The sequence below is a fragment of the Cervus canadensis genome, chromosome 26 (assembly GCF_019320065.1).
Source record: "Cervus canadensis isolate Bull #8, Minnesota chromosome 26, ASM1932006v1, whole genome shotgun sequence".
NCBI classification, from domain to species: Eukaryota; Metazoa; Chordata; class Mammalia; order Artiodactyla; family Cervidae; genus Cervus; species Cervus canadensis.
Window position 1 is genome coordinate 32433190 of NC_057411.1, and position 23648 is coordinate 32456837.

At 38.0% G+C, this 23648-nt stretch overlaps 1 protein-coding gene across 3 annotated transcripts in view; it reads right to left on the bottom strand.

The window, feature by feature from the left end:
* Nucleotides 1-23648, bottom strand: part of PRKG2 (protein kinase cGMP-dependent 2) — a 113073-nt gene that overhangs the window by 21920 nt on the left and 67505 nt on the right. For all 3 annotated transcript variants that reach the window (XM_043448062.1, XM_043448060.1, XM_043448063.1), the window contains 2 exons: nucleotides 21311-21400; nucleotides 18609-18750 (listed from right to left, as the gene is read on the bottom strand). In XM_043448062.1, coding sequence (XP_043303997.1) covers nucleotides 18609-18750; nucleotides 21311-21400 — 232 coding nt within the window. The remainder of the gene's footprint in view (nucleotides 1-18608; nucleotides 18751-21310; nucleotides 21401-23648) is intronic.

Consider the following 23648-nt stretch of genomic DNA (forward strand, 5'->3'; position numbering starts at 1 on the left):
CTGGTTGGAGAAAATCGACACTCAGACCTTTCTGAAGCGAGGTGCCAAACAGAAGTTCCCAGATCTTCTGATGTGACGCTCTGTGTATTTTCTATAAAAACCCACACTACCTCTGTCTTGAATCAGCATGGATACCATCAAAAAGCCTCAAACTTTCCTTTAACCCTTTCTCTTCTAGGCAACAGAAATGTAAGTTCTTTCCTTTATTCAAGGAATATTTATTGAAAACCACTATGTACCAAACACTAGGGTACAGACAAAGTCCCCAATCTTCTTAGAGTTTACATTTAAGAGAAAGGAAGAAAACATAAATGAAAATATATTATCATATAACCAATAAGGACCTACTTACTGTTCCCTACAAGTTCCCTGTAAGTTCCCTGCTGTGTGGCACAGGGGACTCTACTCAAAATTTTATAATAACCTACAAGGGAAAAGAATCTGAAAAAACCAAAATGACTCTGCTATACACCTGAAACTAACACAACAGTGTAAATCAACTATACTTCAATTAAAATTCTGACAATATATAATAGCATACATAATATTACCAGATAGTGACATATGCTATGGAGAAACATATAAACAGGTACTGAGATCAATATGAATTACACTCTAAATAGGGTGATCGGAAAAGCCTCTCTGGGCAGGAAGCATTTATGCAGATTTGAGCAGAAATCTGCATGAAATAAAAATGAGAGCTCTGTAAAAAATCTGAGCAAGAGTGATCCTGACAGATAAAGAGCTAGCACCAAGGCCCTAGCCTTCGGGAACATGCGTGGTGAAGATCAAGGATTGGCAAGAAGGCCACTGTGGCTGGGCCATAGTGTGTGAGGAAAAGAGGCAGGAAGTGAGGGCAAAATTGTGGAGTGGCCCAGTAAACCACAGAAAGAACTTCAGACTTTTTTCCTAGGAGGCCATTGGAGGATTAAGAGAAGAGGTGTGCATGACATGACTAATGTTTCAAAAGGATCATTCTAGAAGAAAAGAAAATAGAGACCGCCTCTTTTTAAAAAATCTTTTTTTTCTTACCAGAACTGAGCTTTTAAGAAGAATCTCTGGAGAAGCTAGACTCAGGTTTTCCCTTGTCACTATTAAATTCTCATTATGAAAGGCAACTTAACATTACAAAGAAAGCTTAAAAACATTGCCTCTGAAGATTTTAATAAACCAGAAGTTTCTAGGATGTTTCTATACCTACAGCAATGATTGATTCATTCAGAAAGAAAAAAATTAGCACTGTGGCATGTTGGAGCTGGTATCCAGTAAGGGCTAGCTTTTTCCCAGAAGTTTCTCTCCGGGATAGAAAATTTGTCAGATATTGGTTCTTTTGGTCACATAAAAAAAAGGATACAAAATGACCAGTCTAATTAAGCCAGATGATTCATGGGACACAACATTCCCAAAAAAATATTTATGTGGCATTTTCAGGGCACTTTTTTTGCCCAAGTCTAGACAAGGGTAAAATGGAATCTGTTTATTCTGTCCACCAATAACCAAAGAGGATTTCGTGTTCTTGTGATACTAAGGTCCATCCACTGAAATGGACAAGAGTGGACAGATTCCACTGAGGCAACAGCGGGTTAGAGAGGCAAAAGTATGGGATGCAGGAGTCTTTCACAGCAACATCCCATTCTTTCTGGAGCTCTGATGACTCCCCTGAAAGACTTAAGAGTGCTTAGTCAAAAGTAGAAAGGATAATCGGGTGCTTTGCATACATGAGAGCAAACAAAAAAATCAAACTGCAGACTTCCTTGGTGGTCCAGTGATTAAGAATCTACCTTGCAACGCAGGGGACACAGGTTCAATCCCTAGTCAAGGAACTAAGAGCCCCCCTGCCTCGAAGCAACTAAGCCCCAGTGCTCTGGAGCCTGCATGCCACAACTAGAGGGTCCGTGGACCGCAATGAATGATCCTACATGATGCAACTAAGATCCCCTGTGTCACAACTAAGACTTGACTCAGCCAAATAAAAATAAAATCACTGGAGGTTCATCTCACATGATGCTGCCTCTTTGAAACCTTCCTTGAATTTACAAAACCAATTCCTTTCTCTTATGCAGTTCTTTAACAGATTCTGTTCCACAATGACCTCCCCTTCAGCACCATCTTCTAGTTGCCTGGGAATAAATCTAGCTCCTTGGGGAGAGGCATCGCATTCTAATAATTTTTTTACCCCTTACGGCATTTGTAGCACAACAGATGTTCAACATGTATTTGGTGAAAGAATCTGAATGGAGCAATAACCCTTAACATGTTTCAATATGATGTATTTGCATAATCTTCACCAAAAACGAATTAGTGACTATATGCCGATGTTAAAGATGACAAAATGAAAGTCTAGGGAGGTTATGGAAACTTGAGATGAGACTGTAATCAGGGTCCAAAGTAACCTTTCCATTATATGTAAATTCATGAGTAAGTAGATTTTTAAGGGAAAAGGAACAACATATGTTAAGCACATTGGTGGGATAAGCTTCACCGTCACTTAATAAGTACAGCTAATAACAGTCTGGCAAAAAGGATACAGTGTCCAAAAAAAAAAAAAGGATACAGTGAGAGTCAATGATTACTTTAGTTTTCAAGTTCGGAAATACTTGACACATATAAAATAATGTGGCATATATGCAAGTTTTAATGCATGAAAATAAAAACACCCCTGTGTCCATCACCAGGAGAATAGTCACATGTTCTCCTATCACACTGTCCTCCTACCCCTTGCCAAGAGGTCACCCTGATTTTTGTGTTTATCATTTGCTTGCCTTCACTTCTAATTTTCCCACATATCTAATTATCCTTACATGATCCAGTCTATACTTCTATAAGCTGCTTTAGTCATGTCCAACTCTTTGCAACCCCATGGACTGTAGCTCACTAGGCTCCTCTGTTCATGGGATTCTCCAGGCTAAAATACTGGAGAATGATATACAGTTATAATTTAAAAAATTTTTAGATAAATCTTATCAATTCTTGAACAAACTGCCTTTTTTCACTTAAAACTGTATTTTTGAATTGAGCCCACATGGGAGTATGTTTATACTGCTGTATCATACACCATTGAAAGAATATGCTATAAATGCTCTAAATTTTCTTGAAAAATGATTTCCCATCAAGATGCCATAGATGGAAATTTGTCTTATATCTGTTAGTGTGTTATCACAAAGAAAAGTTTCTGTTAGCATCATTTCCCATCTTGCTTACTGGACATGTGTAAGGTAGACCTTCTGGGTCAATGATATTCTATGTTCAACTTCATTACACATTTTCAAGTTAATTTCCTTAGATACTATATAAGCAACTCCATCAGCAGTAATGTTTAAGCGTTCCTATTGCCCTATATCCTCACCATGCTTTAGTGACATCAACTTTCATTTAAATATTTTCTTTAAAGCCACCTATAAGCTTTTCTGCTCGATGGGCATGAGTTTGAGTCAACTCCGGGAGTTGGTGATGGACAGGGAGGCCTGGCATGCGGCAATTCATGGGGTCGCAAAGAGTCAGACACGACTGAGTGACTGAACTGAACTGAACTGAACTGATAAGCTTTTCTGGTGATTCAGATGGTAAAGAATCTGCCTACAATGTGGGAGACCTGGATTCAACCCCTGGGTTGGGAAGATCCCCTGGCAGAGGTCATGGCAACCCACTCCAGTAGTCTTGCCTGGAGAATACCCATGGACAGAGAAGCCTGGCAGGCTACTGTCCGTGGGGTTGCAAAGAGTCGGACATAAGCAAATAAGCTACTAAGTATTATATCAGTCAATTCAGCCACTCAGTCGTGTCCAACTCTTTGCGACATCATGAACCGCAGCACGCCAGGCCTCCTTGTCCATCACCAACTCCCAGAGTTCACCCAAACTCAAGTCCATTGAGTCGGTAATACCATCCAACCATCTCATCCTCTGTCGTCCCCTTCTCCTCCTGCCCCCAGTCTTTCCCAGCATCAGGGTCTTTTCCAAAGAGTCAGCTCTTCGCATCAGGTGGCCAAAGCACTGGAGTTTCAGCTTCAACGTCAGTCCTTCCAATGAACACCCAGGACTGATCTCCTTTAGGATGGACTGGTTGGATCTCCTTGCAGTCCAAGGGACTCTCAAGAGTCTTCAACACCACAGTTCAAAAGCATCAATTCTATGGTGCTCAGCTTTCTTTATAGTCCAACTCTCACATCCATACATGACTACTGGAAAAACCATAGCCTTGACTAAACAGACCTTTGTTGGCAAAGTAATGTCTCTGCTTTTTAATATGCTATCTAGGTTGGTCATAACTTTCCTTCCAAGGAGTAAGCATCTTTTCATTTCATGGCTGCAATCACCATCTGCAGTGATTTTGGAGCCCCCCAAAAATAAAGTCAGCCACTGTTTCCACTGTTTCCCCATCTATTTCCCATGAAGTGATGGGACCTGATGCCATGATCTTAGTTTTCTGAATGTTGAGTTTTAAGCCAACTTTTTTCACTCTCCTCTTTCACTTTAATCAAGAGGCTCTTTAGTTCTTCTTCACTTTCTGCCATAATGGTGGTGTCAGCTGCATATCTGAGGTTATTGATATTTCTCCTGGCAATCTTGATTCAAGTTTGTGCTTCTTCCAGCCCAGCATTTCTCATGATGTACTCTGCATAGAAGTTAAATAAACAGGGTGACAATATACAGCCCTGGCATATTCCTTTTCCTATTTGGAACCAGTCTGTTGTTCCATGTCCAGTTCTAACTGTTGCTTCCTGACCTGCATACAGGTTTCTCAAGAGGCAGGTCAGGTGGTCTGGTATTTCTCATCTCTTTGAGAATTTTCCACAGTTTATTGTGATCCACACAGTCAAAGGCTTTGGCATAGTCAATAAAACAGAAATAGATGTTTTTCTGGAACTCTCTTGCTTTTTTGATGATCCAGCAGATGTTGACAATTTGATCTCTGGTTCCTCTGTCTTTTCTAAAACCAGCTTGAATGTAGAATTTTGAGCATTACTTTACTAGCGTGTGAGATGAATGCAATTGTGCAGTAGGTTGAGCATTCTTTGGCATTGCCTTTCTTTGGGATTGGAATGAAAACTGACCTTTTCCAGTCCTGTGGTCACTGCTGAGTTTTCCAAATTTGTTGACATATTCAGTGCAGCACTTTCACAGCATCATCTTTTAGGATTTGAAACAGCTCAACTGGAATTCCATCACCTCCACTAGCTTTGTTTGTAGTGATGCTTCCTAAGGCCCACTTGACTTCACATTCCAGAATGTCTGGCTCTAGGTGAGTGATCACATCATCGTGATTATCTGGCTTGTGAAGATCATTTTTGTACAGTTCTTCTGTGTATTCTTGCCACCTCTTCTTAATATCTTCTGCTTTTATTAGGTCCATATCATTTCTGTCCTTTATTGAGTCCATCTTTGCATGAAATGTTCCCTTGGTATCTCTAATTTTCTGGATGAGATCTCTAGTCTTTCCCATTCTATTGTTTTCCTCTATTTCTTTGCACTGATCACTGGAGAAGGCTTTCTTATCTCTCCTTGCTATTCTTTGGAACTCTGCATTCAAATGGGTATATCTTTCCTTTTCTCCTTTGCTTTTTGTTTCTCTTCTTTTCACAGCTATTTGTAAGGCCTCCTCAGAGAGCCATTTTGCTTTTTTGCATTTCTTTTTCTTGGGGGATGGTCTCGATCCCTGTCTCCTATACAATGTCACAAACCTCCATCCATAGTTCATCAGGCACTCTGTCTATCAGATCTTAAATCTATTTAAGATCTTAAAACCTTAAATCTATTTCTCACTTCTACTGTATAATCATAAGGGATTGATTTAGGTTATACCTGAATGGCCTAGTGGTTTATAGACCATATTATATCGTGGTTTTAACTTGCATCGCTGCCCTGCTAATTTGAGCTAGAGCATTATAATTTGTTCTGATATCAAAGAGAGTTCCCCTCCCCCACGTTCTCATCTGCCCTCAGAAATGTCTTCGCTGTTCTTGGCCCTTGGTCAGTCTGTATAAACTCAAAAATCAGCTTTTGCCAAGCTTCAGGGAAAGCTCTCCTGGAATTCCACTGGAAGTGGATCCAATCTGCAGATCCTTTTGGAAACTATCAATACCTTTAGAATGTTGACTTCTCCTATTTTTAAACTTAGTACATCTTTCTGAGTGAGTGAGGGTAATGCTAGCCACAGCAACAAACATCAAGAAAGTATAATCCTTAAACTCTACATTAATTTCCTTCTTCCTCACATAATGGGTTTTCCTGAGCAGTAGGGAAATCTCCAAGTAGTGGTTTAGGGACACAGACTCCTTCCATCTGAGGGCTCTGCCAACCTCCAGTCGGCTGTGTTCATTGGTCACAAGCCAGAAAGACTGAACAGAAGTCAGCTGTACCACACACCATCAGCGCAGGTCTGAAGGTGGTGCCCAGTAGGTCAGCTCACATTTCATGAGACAGAACTATGAAATACCATCACAACGAGCCATACAAAAGGCGGCGGGTGGGGGAGGATGCTCTCTAGCTCTGTGCCCAAAAGAAGAGAGAATGAATCTATTATTTTAGGTCTTTTAGTATCTTTCTATGACTTTGTATAAGCTTCTACACATTTTGCCAGATTGATTCCTAGATACATAGTTTATTTATATGATATAAATATATATATATATTTATGCCTTTTGTAAATGGCATTTGCATTCCTATTTATCAACTATGCTTCTGGTATTTAAAAATACACTGAGATCTTGCTTTATTAATCTACATTTAGCAACCATATTGAACTTTCTGCTAAATTCTGATAATTTGCTGTTATATTCTGGATTTCTACAGTTAATCATGTCACATGGGAAAATAGGTTTTATTGTTTATGTTCTGATCTTTCTTTTAATTTTATCTATATCTGACTGCACTGGGTAGAACCTCTGGTAAAATACTGAACAGAAGTACTTATACCACTGACTTTTAAAAGCATAACTTCAACTGTTTCATCATTATGGTTACTGTAAATTTTTGTTACCTATCTTTCATTGGACTAATACAATTTATTTCTTTTCCTAGTTTGCTAAGAGAATGTATCATGACTGAATGTAGAAATATCAAAATTGTCTCTGTAGCTATTGAGGTAATTATTATACATAATTATTTTTCTTTTTTAATCTATTAAGTGGTGACTTGGTTAGATAAAATTTTTAATGTTAAAAGCAATGCTTGCTTTCCTGAGATACAGCCAGCCTTAGTTATGATTTGTATTAATTGTAGTATTCAGTTTGTTAATATTTTGCTTATGTTTTCCATTAAATTCATGGGTGAGATTGGACATTTATTTGCCTTCCTTAGGCATTTTGTTTGAAGAATCAAGTTTACACTAGCTTTATAGAATAAGATGGAAATTATCTTTCACTGTTTTCTAAAGAATCTGCATAAGATTCATATTGAAAATCCTTGAAGTAAATTTTCTAGATCTCACGCGTTATGGACTGAATGTTTGTGTCTCTCTAAAATTCCTCTTGAAACTCCAGTCCTCACTATGATGATATCTGGAGGAGGAATCAGGTCATAAGGGTGAGGCCCTCATGAATGGGATTTGTGCCCTTAGGAAAAAAAGCACAAGAAAGATGATCCATCTCTCTCTCCGCCATGTGAGGACACAGAGAAGATGGCCATCTGCAAACCAGGACGAGAACTCTCACAGGCCCCAACCATTTATATATACTGTGTACTATATTAGGGTTTCCCAGGTGCGCTAGTGGTAAAGAACTCCCCTGCCAACGCGGAAGACAAAAGAGATGCTGGTTCGACCCCTGGGTTGAGAAGATTCCCTGGAGGAGGGCATGGCAACCCACTCCAGTATTCATGCCTGGAGAATCCCATGGACAAACAAGCCTGGTGGGTACAAAGTCCATGTGGTCACAAAGAGTCAGACACTACTGAGGTAACTTAACACACACATATACACACACTTATACTGTATTATATATAGCAACAGAGTTGCTCAAGTAATTTCTAATCCATGTAAATCTCTGCTATAACTATAGTCATGTTCACTCATAACAGCATTTATCTGTAATACTTCTCTTTTTCATTTGTTCAGTATTTTCACAGTTAGTTTTTTTAGTCTTTCCAAAACATTCTGGTTCTGTATCCTTTTATTTTATGTTTAATTAATTCATGTTCTTCATTTTTTCCTTCTCTTTTCTTTTTCCCCCTTCTCCATCTTCTTAAGTTGAATGCATATTTAGTTCATTTTTAGCCTTCTTTATTTCCTACTTGAAACATGAAAAGTTATAAACATTATTCCCATTACCATTTAGTTGCAACACATATGTGTTGATATGGAGTATTCTCTATTGTGCAACTTGGTTCTATAATCTTGTTAAAATCTCTCCACTGATCCTTGAATTATTTTGAAATATCCTTAAAATTCCAACAAGATGAATTTTTTTAGTGGTTTCTTCCTGAGTTTTAAATTTTGTTATTGATTTTTATCTTACATACTTTGATGTCACTGAACAAAACCTTTATGTTCTTATTTTGGGAGTGAGGAGCAAACTGCCTCATGGGCCTTTCCTTCATTCTTCTATGCTAAGCAGTGTACTAAGTCTAGCAGTAAATACTGCAGCACAGTCTGTCATTATGAGGCAATCAGGGAAGAGGGGCAGAAAGATCATAAATAAATAGGTAATAATACCAACATTTAATGTGTTTTCTTATACAATACTCAACAGAAATAAGATTAAGGTATTCTGTGTTCACATGAGGTGTATTACTCAAATGAGTTAAACAGCATAATCATACAGAACATTTATTGATGAAGGACAGCTGAAATTTATTGTATTACAACAAAGTTTTTCCTGCAGAAGGCTAGCTACTCCATACAAGTTTTTTCCTGCAGAAGGCTAGCTACTGTACAAATTCTGCTTGGGTTGAGAACAAGGTCATTTTTTAATTCTTTAAATACTGTCCTACATCTTAGCATCACCTCTGAATCATTCATGATAACCAGAAGGAGGACTCGATCATGATTGCCTTCAAGGGCTCTCCTTTGGCCTTGAAAGAAAAATTTAGGAAAATATTGGATGGACAGATAAGAGTTAGTGATGTAAGAATCTCCTCGGTCCATTAGTAGTATCTGCTAATCCTTAATCTCCACCTAGTATTTTTCCCGATGGAGACAGATTGGACCACATGGGCTCCTTGTGGGAATGAACCAGGGTGGCATTCTCAATCATGAATCAGGGAAGAAGAGTAAAGTCTTCATTCCTCATACAAACACATTCTCTGTAATTAAAACCAAAGAGCAAGCCTCTGTAGTCTCTAGAGAGACACTTTGAGAATCCAGACCTTTTTCCTACTTAGGTCTTTCTTCCAGGCTTTAGCTGGTTAGTCTTTGCTAGGGATGGGGGGAAGCCTTTCTTTACTACAGTCCTTAGATATCTGACCTCTCACTGATACTGCTAAGAAATGAGGAGATGAAAATGCCACTTATTAAAATTTGAAGAATAAGGCCAAGGTCATCCTTTAAGGAGTCTTTCATCCTCAAGTTCATTAATGTCTAAGTCTGGGCTGCCCAGTGTCCACCCAGATGTGCATTCCTGATATGCTGGGCACTAGACCACTAGACTGTACTGCCCTCATCTCTACTGCAACCCCCTCAGGAACCTTTTAGCAGAAGAAGTGCTGCCAGCCCAATTTCTTTTTTTTTTTTTTGCTGAAACTTGCTTGATGACCCAGTGTATGATCAAACGTGGTAAATGGCATCCTCTAAATATTGGGAACAATATTCTACAAATCAATTATATCAAGTTGATTAATCGTGTTGTACACATCTTCTAAAGTTTTAGTGATTTTCAGTCTGAATGTTCTTTCAATTTCTGTGAGAGGTATAGTCATATTTTCCTACAGGTGTTCATTTCTCCTTACGAGTTCTGTCAAATTCAGCTTCTTACTTTTGAAGCATTTTCATAGATAATTGAAAGATCAGGATTTTTACATCATCATGGTAAAATGAACCCTTAATCATCATATGGTAACCCTCTCTATCTCTAGAAACACTTCTTCCCTGATACCGGCATAATGAAACCTGCTTTTCAATTTGTTGAATATTTCCCAGAAACATTCTTTTCTATCCTTTTTATTTCAACCTGTCTGGCTTGTCATGTTCTGGTCTGTCTCTTATAAACCTCATGTAGCTGACTTTTATTTTTGAAATCTATTTGGCAGTGTTTGGTTTTTATCTAAACAGTGAAGTCTATTTACATACATTAGATTTCTTTCTCCTTTCAGATTGTGTCTTCTCTTTGATTTTTTTTCTAGGCTTCCTGTTCTCCTTTGTTGCCTTCTTTTAAAATGATTGACATCTTCTTCCACTTTGATTCCAATTACACCTACTCTCAGTTTACACGCTGCTATTTTTCAGTTATTTAGCATTTTCTCACTTTAAATACTACATAGTAGTGATAATACATTATAGCATAATTTGGAAAAATATAATCACATGTTTACCATTTTGCTATAGTTACCACGCCCTACTACATCTCAAACCTTTCATCAGGGATTTTCCATCTCCCTTAAGCACATGCTTTGGATGTAGGTGGTTAACACTCTTTATCTTTGTTTAAAAAGATTTTTATTTTTATTTCACCCCTCTTGAAAGATAATTTCTCTGGATTTGTAAGTCAAGTTTGTTGGTTATTTTCTCTCGAAATTTTAAGATATTATTCCATTGCATTCTGGTTGCTATGGTTGCTGTTGAGATGTCAACTGAAAGTATAATTTTTACTCCTTTATGTGCAAACTGTTATTTCTCTTCGATAGCTTTTAAACTTTCTCTTAGTTTTGGTTCTGCACCATATTATAATAGCCAACATCCAAGATAGCCTCAGTGATCCCCTTCTCCTGGTATTCAGAGCTGACCTTTCTCACAGTGAATCAGGCTGGCCCCATGTGGCCAACGGAAGACAGAGGGAAGTGCCAATGTGACTCTGAGTCTTGGAAGGCAGTGTAGCTATTCCTAGGTCTCTCAAATGACTCATCCTGGGGAAAGCCAGAACCAATGCCTCGAGGACGTTCAATCCAGAAAGAGAAAGATTCATATAGAAAAGAATTAAGGTCCCCAACTAACAGCCAACACTAGTTTGCCAGCCAGAGGAGTGAGTCACCTTGAATGCAGATCCTCTAGTCTGAGTCAAGCCTCCAGGTGACTGTGGCCCCAGCCAACACTTGACAGAAACTTGACAGAAACTTCCTGAGAGACCCTAAGTCAGAACCACCCAGTTGAACCACTCCCAAACTCCTGATCCGCAGAAACTGTGAGAGTTCAACCAGGATTCTTCTTGTTTTAAGCCATTAAATTTTGGAGTGATCTGTTATGCAAAAGCAGAATCTACAATAAATACAATTTGTCTCCATTGGGATTTGTTGGACTTATTTTACCTGAATGGTCTTTTTTATTTTAAATAATTTCTGGAAAATTCTCAGCCATTATTTCTTTAAGTACTTTTCTCTCATTCTCTATATTTTTATCTTGGACTCCAATTGAACATTTTAAGAACTTCTCAATCTATTCTCCAAGTCTCTTCATTTCTGTTTCTTCCCATCTTTTTGAGCCTCTATGCTTTATTCTGAAATTTTACCTTTCAATTCACTGTTTTTTCTCTTTACTTGTGAATCATCTACTATTTAACCTTTCTATTTTTCAAATTGATGTATAATTTATAAGCAATAAAACGTACAGATTTGGGGAGTACAATTCATTGAATTTTGATGCAGATTATGGTCTTGTAACCACAACCACCATATGGTCAAGAGACAGACATTCCCATTATCTCAGAAAGTTCCCTCCTGCCCTTCTGCAGTCAAATGATCCTCCCAGAGGCTACCATTGTGGTAATTTCTACCATCTATTCTACAACTTCAATAAATGTAATCATAAAGAGGCTAATAGAGGCTAGTCTTCTGTATCTGTCTTCTTTTTGCTCAACATGATTTTAAAAATTTATTCATGTTGTTACCTATACTAATTCATTGTTGAAAAGTTGAAAGTGAAAGTCACTCAGTTGTGTCCAACTCTTTGCGACCTCATGGACTATGCAGTCCATGGAATTCTCCAGGCCAGAATACTGGAGTGGGTAGCCTTTCCCTTCTTCAGGGGATCCTCCCAACCCAGGGATAGAACCCAGGTCTCTGAGCCACAAGGGAAAATGAAAGTGAAAGAAAGTGAAGTTGCCCAGTCATGTCCGACTCTTTGCGACCCCATGGACTGTAGCCTACCAGGCTCCGCCGTCCATGGGATTCTCCAGGCAAGAGCACTGGAGTGGGTTGCCATTTCCTTCTCCAGGAGTTCTTCCCAACCCGTAGAATGAACCCGGGTCTCTTGCATTGTAGGCAGATGCTTTACCATCTCAGCCACCAGGGAAGTCAAGCCACAAGGAAGTCCATACTAATTCATTGCTTTATACTATTGAGAAGAGTTCAGTTAATGAATGCACTACTATACATTTATACATTCAATTGGTGATGATTATTGTGGCTCTTTCTGATTTGGGACTTTCAGGAAAAAGCTGTTATGAAGATTCTTGTCCAAAATTTTTAAAACATTATTTCAATGTTTTTGGATAAATACCAAGGAGTGAAATTTCTTCCAAGGAATAGAATTTCTTGTCATAGAATAGGTGTATGTTTGACTCGATGAGAAACTGACAAACTATTCTTTAAACAGTTTTCTAATTTTGTTTTCCTACTAGAAATTTAGGAAAATTTCCTCACCAACACTTAGTATTGTCAATCTTTAAAATTATAGGTATTCTAGTGGGTATGAAATGGCACATCCTTATAGTTTTAATTTGCTTTTCCTAATGACTATTGATATTACTTATTGACCATTCTTATGTCTTCCCTTATAATTTTTCAAGATCTTTGATCATTTTTTACAAATTGGATTGTCTTTTATTATCGAGTTTTTTATATATTTCCGGATACAAGTCCTTTGTCATGTAATGATACATGCAAGTATTTTCCACCAGTTTGTGGTATGACTATTCATTTTCTTAACAATGTATTTTGATGTTGAGAATGTTTTAATTTTGATGAAGCCTAATTATTAAGGACTACATGATTGTGCCCCATCCCCCCAAATTTGTACATTGAAACCCTAATCCTCAGTGTGATAGTAACTGAGGGTACAGCCCTTGGGAGCTAATTAGGTCATGAGGTGAAACCCTCATGAAGGAACTAGTAGCTCTGTAAGAAGAGACAGAAGAGAGCACTCTCTCTCTCTCTTCCTCTCCTCCATGCAAAGAAGAGAGAGGACAGTTGTCTATAAGCCAGGAAGTTGGCCTTGACCACATATCAGATCAGCCAACACCATGACCTTGAACTTCCCAGCCTCCACAACTAAATAAATTGTTGTTTAAGCCACCCACTCTATGCTATTTGTGTTCTAAGAAATCTCTAACTATTCCATGTTGTAAAGATATCACCTTATGGTTACATTTACTTCTGGAAGCTTTATGGGTCCATGATCTAGCTTGATTTAATTTTTTTATATAATGTAAAGTGAAAGTCATGTTCCTTTTCTGTTGCAATGTATATCCAATTGTTTCTGCAATACTTGTTGAGAAAACTAGCCTTTCATCCTTTTCCAAGAATCATTTAACTATATATGTCTATTTCTGGACTTTATTCTGTTAGATTAAGCCATTTGTCCTTAGACTGTTATCATACTGCCTTGATTATACAGCTTTATAGTGAGCTTTATAATATCATCAGTTATTATAAATTCCTCTTCTAGTCTTCTTTTTTCAAAGTGGTTATTGACTTGCCTAAATTGCATTTTTTGGTAAATTTTAGAATAAATATCTCTATTTCTAAAAATGGCTGTTCCACTTTTTATCGCAATGGCCTTAAATATGTAGATCAATTGGAGGAGACTGAACATCTTATCAACTATGGAGTTATACAATTTATGAACATAGTGTATTTTACCATTAGCTAGTTTTCTGTCAACAAAATTTTGTATTTTTCAATGTAGGGGTCTTATACATTAAATGTATTCAATAATTTTTGATATTACAAATGGCATTTTAATTTCATTCTTGAATATTTACTGCTAGCACATAAAAATTATTTAATAATTTTTTTTTGTATATTGACTTTGTACCTATAATCCTGCTTAATTTATTTTTCCTTTCCAAAATTTACTGGTAGATTCTTCATGCTTTTCTACATAAACAATCATGTTGTCTTCAAATAAAGACAGGTAGTTTCTTCCTTCCTAATTTTTGGCCTTTCAATTCTTTTTTGTGTTTCATTTATTTTGCTAAGATCTGTTACAATGCTGAAAAAACTGGTGAAAGAAAATGATCTTGTTTTGTTTACAATCTAAATAGAAAATATTCAATATTTCACTGTTAGATACAATGTTAACTAAAGGTTTATCCTCCATATCTTATACAGCAAGGAGTGCTTTGAAATGAACAGATGTATTAATGTGGATTTCACCCAGTGTTGTCCCTTTTTTCCAAAGTTTGAATGTCTATTTCTCGTTGGTCTCTAATGTTTTCACACACTTTTATACATGTATCATAATTAACCTCAGCAAGATTAGTCCAATGCAAGCTATTCCACCATTAATGAAAATTCCATTTAATATTTAATTTCAATTATGATATTCTGAATTTCTTAATAGAAGTTTTATTTGCTATTTTTTTTCTAAACACGTTAGATCTTTTTTGAGAGGTTCTGTTCCTTACTCATTTGTTAGTTCCTCTCTTACTTTTAAAAGACTTAGACACATTTGTTTTACATTTTGTATCTGATTACTTCAATTTATCAGACTCTTACATTCCTGTGAAATAATGCTCCTGGCACCTTATTGCCTCACACATATTTTTATTTTATTTTATTGGCATGAGTTTATATTCCCTGGAAGTTCATCTCTGGGAATTCTCTGTATCTTAAATTGAGAGAACATTCTTCCAGAGAGAAGATACTTTGATTCCTGGAAACTTGGTCATGTTACCAACATGGCTCCCTTTTCATTTAAATTTTTGCTTGGGCATTTCCATCCTGAAAGACTGGGCACCCAAAACTCCATGAAAGCCAGCCTATGGCCAAGTATTCTTAGAGGAGACTCTTTGGTTCCTCTACCAAAAGCCCAATAATGAGAAAAGCATGTCTTCTTGCATGTACTCTGCCTTTAGAAATCTGATTTCCCCTCTACTTTCTGTTTCTCTGAGAGCACAATCCGTATGATCCCTGGCTCTGGACAATGTACTCTGATTCAACTTCCCACATTGCCCAGGTCCAAAGCTTGGTCTCCTGTTCCCGGAGGGTACAGCAACTAAAATAAAACCTCTCTAGGCCACCTAGGATTGCTGGGTGACCACAAGACAGGAGATTCAGTGTTTGAGTTCCACCCTTCACTACTGCCCAAGCTTGGTTCTCAGCCTCAGGGGAATCCAAATGTTGTCTTATAAACTCAGCCACGCATATAATACTGCTTTTCATGTTTCTTCCAGTCTTGAGACTTTTTGTAGTAAGAGAATTTCAGCATATTATATCTAGCTTAATATATAGGTAGAAATGGAAATATTCAACACTTTTTAATCTCTAAAAGCTTTAGTTATTACTCTTCATCTGGCTGGTTGGCAAATGAGTTAGCTGGATGGATTACAATGGCTACAGAAGAGATGCTTATAGACCTCTATACCTAAAAGGCAGAATATGATACCCGATTTCTTAAAAACAGCTATTAAAAAAGAATGAATTTAATGGATAATCTGCATCCCTCATGATGATTTTACTTCTAGAATATTCCAAAAGGCTTCTCTAAAGAGTTGTAAGAGGCATAGCCAATGAAGGAATTGTGAAGAAGACAAGTGATCAAGGCCTTGAGTTAGTACCTCACCAGTTCTCAAAGCTGTCTTTCATAGATAAAGTAAAGCTTGAACGATTCAAAATATTTCTTGGAAATTAGCCAGATTTCACAGGAAAGAACTTACTTTACTCCTTTCCTATGGAGAGAAATCACTTAGCAACTACACATAATAAATTTAATTCCTAAGGCTAAACTGCACACTATAACATGTGGATGATAAAACCTATCTCATCAATTGTTAAACATATTAACTGCAAAATGTTCAGCATAGTAGCTTTATACATTAAGTGGTAGCTATTATTAATGTTCTGATATGAGAAACTTTTAATATCTTTGTAATATCTTTAAAATCTTTGTAAATGTTAAGTTCAGGCATGGTTTAATGTCCTTGAGCTCCTGACAAGATGGACCCAGTTAAAATCAGCCTGGGTTCCCCCTCCTAATGGGGTTCCCTGCTGAGGTTCAAAATGCCTGTTTTCTCCTCAATTATGACCACCCAGTTCTGTTATCTGGAAGAGGAAATGGCTACCCACTCCAGTATTCTTGCCTGAAAAATTCCCATGGACAGAAGAACCTGGTGGGCTGTAGTTCCTGGGGTTGCAAAGAGCCAGACATGACTAAGCGACTGAGCGTGCAGTTCTCTTAGTTTTGTACCTAAAGCAGTTTACATGAATGGCACCATTTTTTTCTGTCTTGTGACATGCAAGGGGCTTCATGTCAGGCATTGTATCCATTACAAAGATGCGTGACAAGGAAAGTCTCTATTCCCAAGGGACCTATAGAATCAGAACTTGTGTTCTGATTCTCAACCCTGCTTGACCTTAGAATCATTTAAAAATATATTTTTTAAACTACCAACATTCATATGTGTATCTTTTATCCTTCTTCAGATGGTAGCTATCTTGGGACAGAAGCCATACTATCTTCTTTTCTTATTCCTCACAGCCAATCCCTCTATGTAGCAGAAATTTACTAAAACCTATTTAAAATCATTATACAAAAATGCTAATGACATACAGATGGCCAAGAGGCACATGAAAAGATGTACAATACCACTAATCATTAGAGAAATGCAAATCACACTATAATGAAGTATCATCTCACACTGGTCAGAATGGTCACCGTCAAAAAAATCTACAAACAATAAATGCTGGAGAGGGTGTGGAGGAAAGGGAACCCTCTTACACTATCGGTGGGAGAGTATATTGGTACAGCCACTATGGACAACAGTATGAAGATTCCTTAAAAAACTAAAACAGACCTATTTTATGATCAAACAATCCCACTCCTGAGCATATATCTGAAGAAAACCATAATTCAAAAAGATACATGTACCCCAATGTTCATTGCAGCGGTACTGACAGAATTCAGGACATGGAAGCAACCTAAATGGCCATCAACAGAGGAATGAATAAAGAAGGTGTGGTAGATGCATACGATGGAATATAACTTCGCCATATAAAAGGACAAAATAAAGCCATTGGCAGTGATATGGATGGACCTACTGATTGTCATGCTGAGTGAAGTAAGTCAGAGAAAGACAAATATCACATTATATTGCTTGTATGTTGACTCTAGAGAAACAGTACAAATAAACCTATTTACAAAACAGAAGCTTAGTCAAAGATGTAGAAAACACACATGATTACCAGGGCAGGAAGCAGGGGAGGGATAAAATGGGAGACTGGGATTGACAGATGAAAAAAAAAAAGTGAAAGCTTTAGTTGCTCAGTCATGTTTGTCCATGGAATTCTCCAGGCAAGAATACTGGAGTGGGTAGCCATTCCCTTCTCCAGGGGATCTTCCTGACCCAGGGATGGAACTCAGGTCTCCTACATTGCAGGCAGATTCTTTACTGTCTGAGCCACCAGGGAAGCCCATACCAACTACTATATGTGGAATAGGTAACTAATAAGAACCTACTGAATAGCACAGGGAACTTTATTCAATACTCTGTAATGACTTATACGGGAACAAAATCTAAAAAGAGTTGATATATGTGCATGTATAACTGACTCACTTTACGGCAGAAATTAATGCAACATTGTAAATCAACTATATTCCAATAAAAAATTAAGAATGCTAACAAACATTAAAATGGTAACATTTTATGCTAACATTAATATGCTAACAAAATCCAATTTTAAAACAATTCTATTATCTGAATCCTAGTGGGAGGGGGGTGCGGTTTGAAACATTCAATTCCTAAGCTAGAAAGAATGTACTTGTAACATCGCTCCCTGTGTTAAGTATGCTGATTCAAAAGGTCATGTCTCGCAAAGTAAAAATAACAAGTGAATCAAAATTAAAAAATAATTGCTTTGCAAAAATGGTACTGATGCACCTATCTGCGATGCAGGAATAGGGAACCAACTGGTGGACACAGTGGGGGGAAGAAAAGGGTGGGACAAACTGAGAAACTAGCATTTGAAACATACACATGGTAATGTGCTAAACAGAGGGCTAGTGGGAAGTTGGTGTATAACACAGGGAGCTCAGCCTGATGCCCTGTGTCAACTCAGAGGAGTGGGAACGGCTGGGGCACAGGGGGTGGAGTGGGAGAGTGACTCCAGAGGGACGGGATATATGTATACTTATGACTGATTCACGTTGTTGTATGGCAGAAACCAACCAAACATTGTAAACAATTATCCACCAATTAAACATAAACATTTTTTTAATTTAAAATAAAAGTTTAAAAAAAGAGAGAATTGCAACTACATCACAGCTTTATGTTTAGAAATATCTCACAGGATAAGAATTTGTCTTACCAGTTTAAGATAGCCCTCAGCATCTAGAATTAAGTTTTCTGGTTTCAGGTCTCTGTAGATAATACCTAGTCGATGCAGGTAATCGAATGCTTCTGTCACACAAGCAACACAGAACTTGGAGGTGGGTTCATCAAAGCTGCCTCTGCAATGAAACCGTTTTCCTTTTTAATACTCTAGACATCCTTGTTGCAGATTCTAGGTGTCAATTATCATATTTATTGCATATATCATATGAAATATGATATCATATTTATCATATCATATTTCATATATATATTTATGCAATATAAATGTTTTATAAGGCATTAGCACTAAAAAATACTTCATAGCACCAATGAATCAGGTTATAAAGAAATTTAAGTGAATGCTTGATGCCAACAAGAACCACTTTACTAAAATTTACTAAAATTAAAGTGTCAACATTCAAACAATTGTTTTTGGTAATCACATCTGAACAAACAAAATGGAAAGGATAAGAAAACAAGACTTTTTAAAGACATCTCTGGAAAACTCTGGAGAAAATGCAACTATTTCAATGGAGAGGTTGAACCAGACTACTGCCCTTGATTGCTTGACTAAAATGACTCCAGTGTTCATTTCCATTTCCTGTTTGTATACTTTGTAACATAACCCATGTAGAAACAGGGTCATAACTCTTACCTCTTTGGTGCACCTTGATGATACCAGAGTTGCCCTGTGTCAGCACTGTGTGTAGGTTTACATGCTAAATTATTAAAATGTGGTGGTGATTTGCTGCATGGTATAATAGAAAGCTATTACACTTTGGCTTCCCTTGTGGCTCAGATGGTAAAGAATCCACCTGCAATGTGGAAGACATGGATTTGATCCCTGGGTTGGGAAGATCCCCTGGAGGAGGTCATGGAAAACCACTCCAGTATTCTTGCCTGGAGAATCCCCATGGACAGAGGAGCCTGGCGGGCTACAGTCCATGGAGTCACAAAGAGTTGGACATGACTGAAGTGACTAAGTACAGCACATAAATAGAAAGCTGTGGCTTTGGAATGAGAGAAACCAGCTTCGACTCCTGCTTCTTCCCCTTACTGAATCCTCAGGCAAGTTGTTCGGCTGTTCTGACCCTCAGATACCTGTCTTAAAATGGGTTTACTACTGACTTAACAAGGCTGTTTTATGGATATGGCAAAGTGCCTAACGGGTACTAAGAACTACCACCACTAAATAGACTTAGATATTCTAAAAAGATTTGCCTGTTAAAGCAATGATGGGAGATATAGATGCTTCTGTAGGTATCATGCAAGTCTCCTCAACCCATCCAGGCTTACCTCATTCTGATCCATTCATCAATATGTTCCTAGTACAACAGATAAATCTCTGCTTGGATGCTCAAAAGTCTGTTATGACTTTGGTATGTGATTTCCAACCATGAATGCACGTTAGAATTGCCTGAAAGGCAACTAAAAATCATTTTCTGGCCCTATTGCAGGTGAACCAAATAAAAGTCTTTGGCATCAGGGCACAGCATTTTTACTTTGTTAGCGCTCCCATGAGATTGTGATGTGAAGCCCGGGTTGAGAACCATTGGCCCAGGGAATGCTGCCTAAATGTCTGACCTGGCGTTAACCTCCACAACCTAATGCAAAGCTACCTCTTCTGTTGCCCTGTTTTCTATTCAAACTTTGCTCTCACTCAGCAAGTAAAAGACCTAATCCTACTCCAACTTTCCTGGTTCTTACATCAGTTCTCTTCCTCACTGTCTTTCCAAATTTTGTCTTTAGGGTTTAGCTCAAGGCCTTTCACAACCATCACATTTTTCTCTCTCCTCTATTCTGAGCTCAGTGCCCACAACACTTATTGTACATTTAGTTATGAATTGCCAACTTCTTCATCATATTTATTTTTCACATTAAATAATGAAATGTTTTAAAATTGTATATTACATTATTTCCCAAAATATAATCTGAACTCACTGGAGGAAAACATTACATGGTTTTGAGTTAGAAAAGTGTAGATTGTTTAGAAAACTCCCATACTGTCAACTGGGAAGCCTTGTATGTAGGTGGAGCTCAGTGAACACCTATAATTTTGATTGTGTGGAAATCACTCCTTCTGTGAAGCTGAATCTTTGCAGACATGTCACTCCGCTTTTCAGCCCCAACTTCACCACTCCCCACCCATATCGTCATCTCCCTTCTCAAGATTCAGAGTCAGTAACATCTGGATGTATACTCTGCCTCATATTAACCATGTGATATGGATGGTTGACACTCTAAACCTGGGCATCTTTAATCTCTAATACGAGAATGACAGTGACTACTGGTACAGGGGGCCTATTACACGATTACTACGTTAGCTCATAAAATATCACTATTACTACTTGTTTATCAATTTGTGCTTAGATTCATTTCTCTTTTTTAAGACATTTTTTAAGATTCTTTATATGGACTATTTTTTAAAAGTCTTTATTGAATCTCTTACAGTATTGCTTCTGTTTCACGCTTTGGTTTTTTTTTTGGCCATGAGGCATCTGGGATCTTAGTTTCACAACCAGGGATTGAACCTGTGCCCCCTACCTTGGAAGGCAAAGTCTTAACCACTGGAGAGCCAAGGAAGTCCCTTAGACTCATTTCTTAATGAATTTCTTCATGTCTCTTTAAATGGTCATGAATACAGCATCCTTTAGGCCAGGCAGACAAAAGTTATTGCATATAATTCTTTTTCATTACCTGTCTCTTAATATACTCCACAGCTCCCCACCTAAGCAGGCCTCCAAAAGCATGTATACATACTTATTGTCCTTGAAGGTGCGATATAATCTGTGAAAATAAAAGAAAAACACAATTATTATTAGAAATTCCGTTTTAAAACATCTTCAAGTTTGCTTAAAAGCATCATCAATAACTTTTTGAAGGATGGTCCTCATCTCCTTCCAAACATCTTACAAAGACACTGGATGCTCACTGAACACTCTGATCCTTCCTGCTCCCCTGGTTTCTCATCTGCTGACTCCCCTTCATGCTATCCACAGACTTTCTTAATCTCAGTTCCATGGTAATAAAAGTGTTATCCACCCCTCAAGATCAAGCTCTATGGCCACCTTCCTGATTAAGTAGCTCATTAACCCCCCTACAGCCTTCCCTTCCTCCCCAAATCCTGAGATCTCTGTATCATCTCCTTTAAGATCTGCCTTGCATATCAGGGCTTCCCTTGTGGCTCAGCTGGAAAGAATCCGCCTGCAATGTGGAAGACCTGGATTTGATCTCTGGGTTGGAAAGATTCCCTGGAGAAGGGAAAGGCTACCCACTCCAGTATTCTGGCCTGAAGAATTCCATGGAATATGCAGTCCATAGGGTTGCAAAGAGTTGGACACAACTGAGCGACTTTCACTTTCACTTTGCATAACAGTTACTCATGCCTATGTTTTATGTCTTCTAGTTGGTATTAGGAAACAGACTCTAAGACAGAAATTTGTAAGCAGTCAGTTTAGTGGGGAATGCTCTTGGGACCAACACCCATGGGGAAGGAAGGAAGCAGACTTGGGCAGAGGGAGAGTTGGCCTGTGATTTTACAAAAGCCTCAGCTTTAAGGACCTGTACCATCACTGGATGCAGGACGTACCTGGAGAAAGAGTGAGGGGCCAGGTGGGTCTCTTCACCTTAGAGCAATGACTGGAGAGGGAATTAGTCAGAGTCCCCAGCTGGCAAGACTCCCAGAAGCTGGAAGAATCAGTCTCAATCCGGATGTGGGATGTGGGCAGGGTACCGTATTACAATGCTGGGGGAAAGCAATTTCTGGGTCTTACTCAAGAGATGCCCATGTCTCCCTAGCACCAGGCTAATGCAGACAGAAGGACAGCTGGACCACGTACACACGGCAGAAGTAATCTAGTCAGTGGTTCGGTATGGGCTCTGGATCCAAGCTGCCTAGGCTTGAGTCTCTGACTGGCCATTCGTCAGCTAAGTGACATCAGTTTTTTCACTGCTCTTGTTAATGAGGAAAGTCATAACATTTATCTGTTTTATTATGAAGATCATAACAAATATATATATTCATTTGATTACATATTGATTGTATGTAATTATATTATTTATTTTATATATACAATATAAATAAATTACAAGATACATATACATTATATAATATAATGTAAATATGGCCTTCCTTGGTAGCTCAGCTGGTAAAGAATCTGCCAGCAATGCAGGAGACCTGGGTTCAATCCCTGGGTTGGGAAAAACCCCTGGAGAAGGGAATAACTACCCACTCCAGTATTTTTGCCTGAAGAACTCCATGGATAGAGGAGCCTGGCAGGCTATAGTCCATGGGACCACAGAGTTGGACATGACTGAGCAATGTACACTTCTACCTTCAATATAAATATAATAATAATATAATATACACTTTAAGGATATTATATAAGATATATATTTTAAAATTTTGCTTAGAAGACTGCCTGGCACATGTTACTTTCTCAATAATAAATGTTGTCATTAACATTTATTCTTAATATGATTATTGCCCTACTCTATGCCAGCTACTTTGCAAAGGGCAGGAAATGAAAAAATGAATAAAATCTAATGCATGCCCTGAAGCTGTTCATGATAGTTTTTAATGAATTATTGATTAAAAGAGGGGAGGAACACATAGTTTATATAAAAATAATTGCATGACTTTATTGCCAGTATTGCCTGGGCTGAGACTTTTTTTAATCTTGAAAAAATATGGGTCTGAGAATATGGATAGGCAGAAAGACTCTCTCAAGGCATTTGATCAAAAAGCATAAATTCTCCTCATTACAGAGGCACTTTACCTCACCCAGAAATCTCTAAAGCTACACTCTAAGGGCATGAAGGCAGGTGTGAAAATATATGCCTTAACTGGCCTACACCACTAACCCATGAATTCACAAGAGAGCCGTGGCTTAGAATATGTTTCTCTTCCAATCTCTGGTGATAGCTCCAGAAAGAACAGTACCTGTAGGGAAGTGTTTCTTTTGGCATCTGGCATTGCAAGAACCAGGCTCTCCTGGTGACTCAGACAGTAAAGAATCTGCCTTCAATGCAGGAG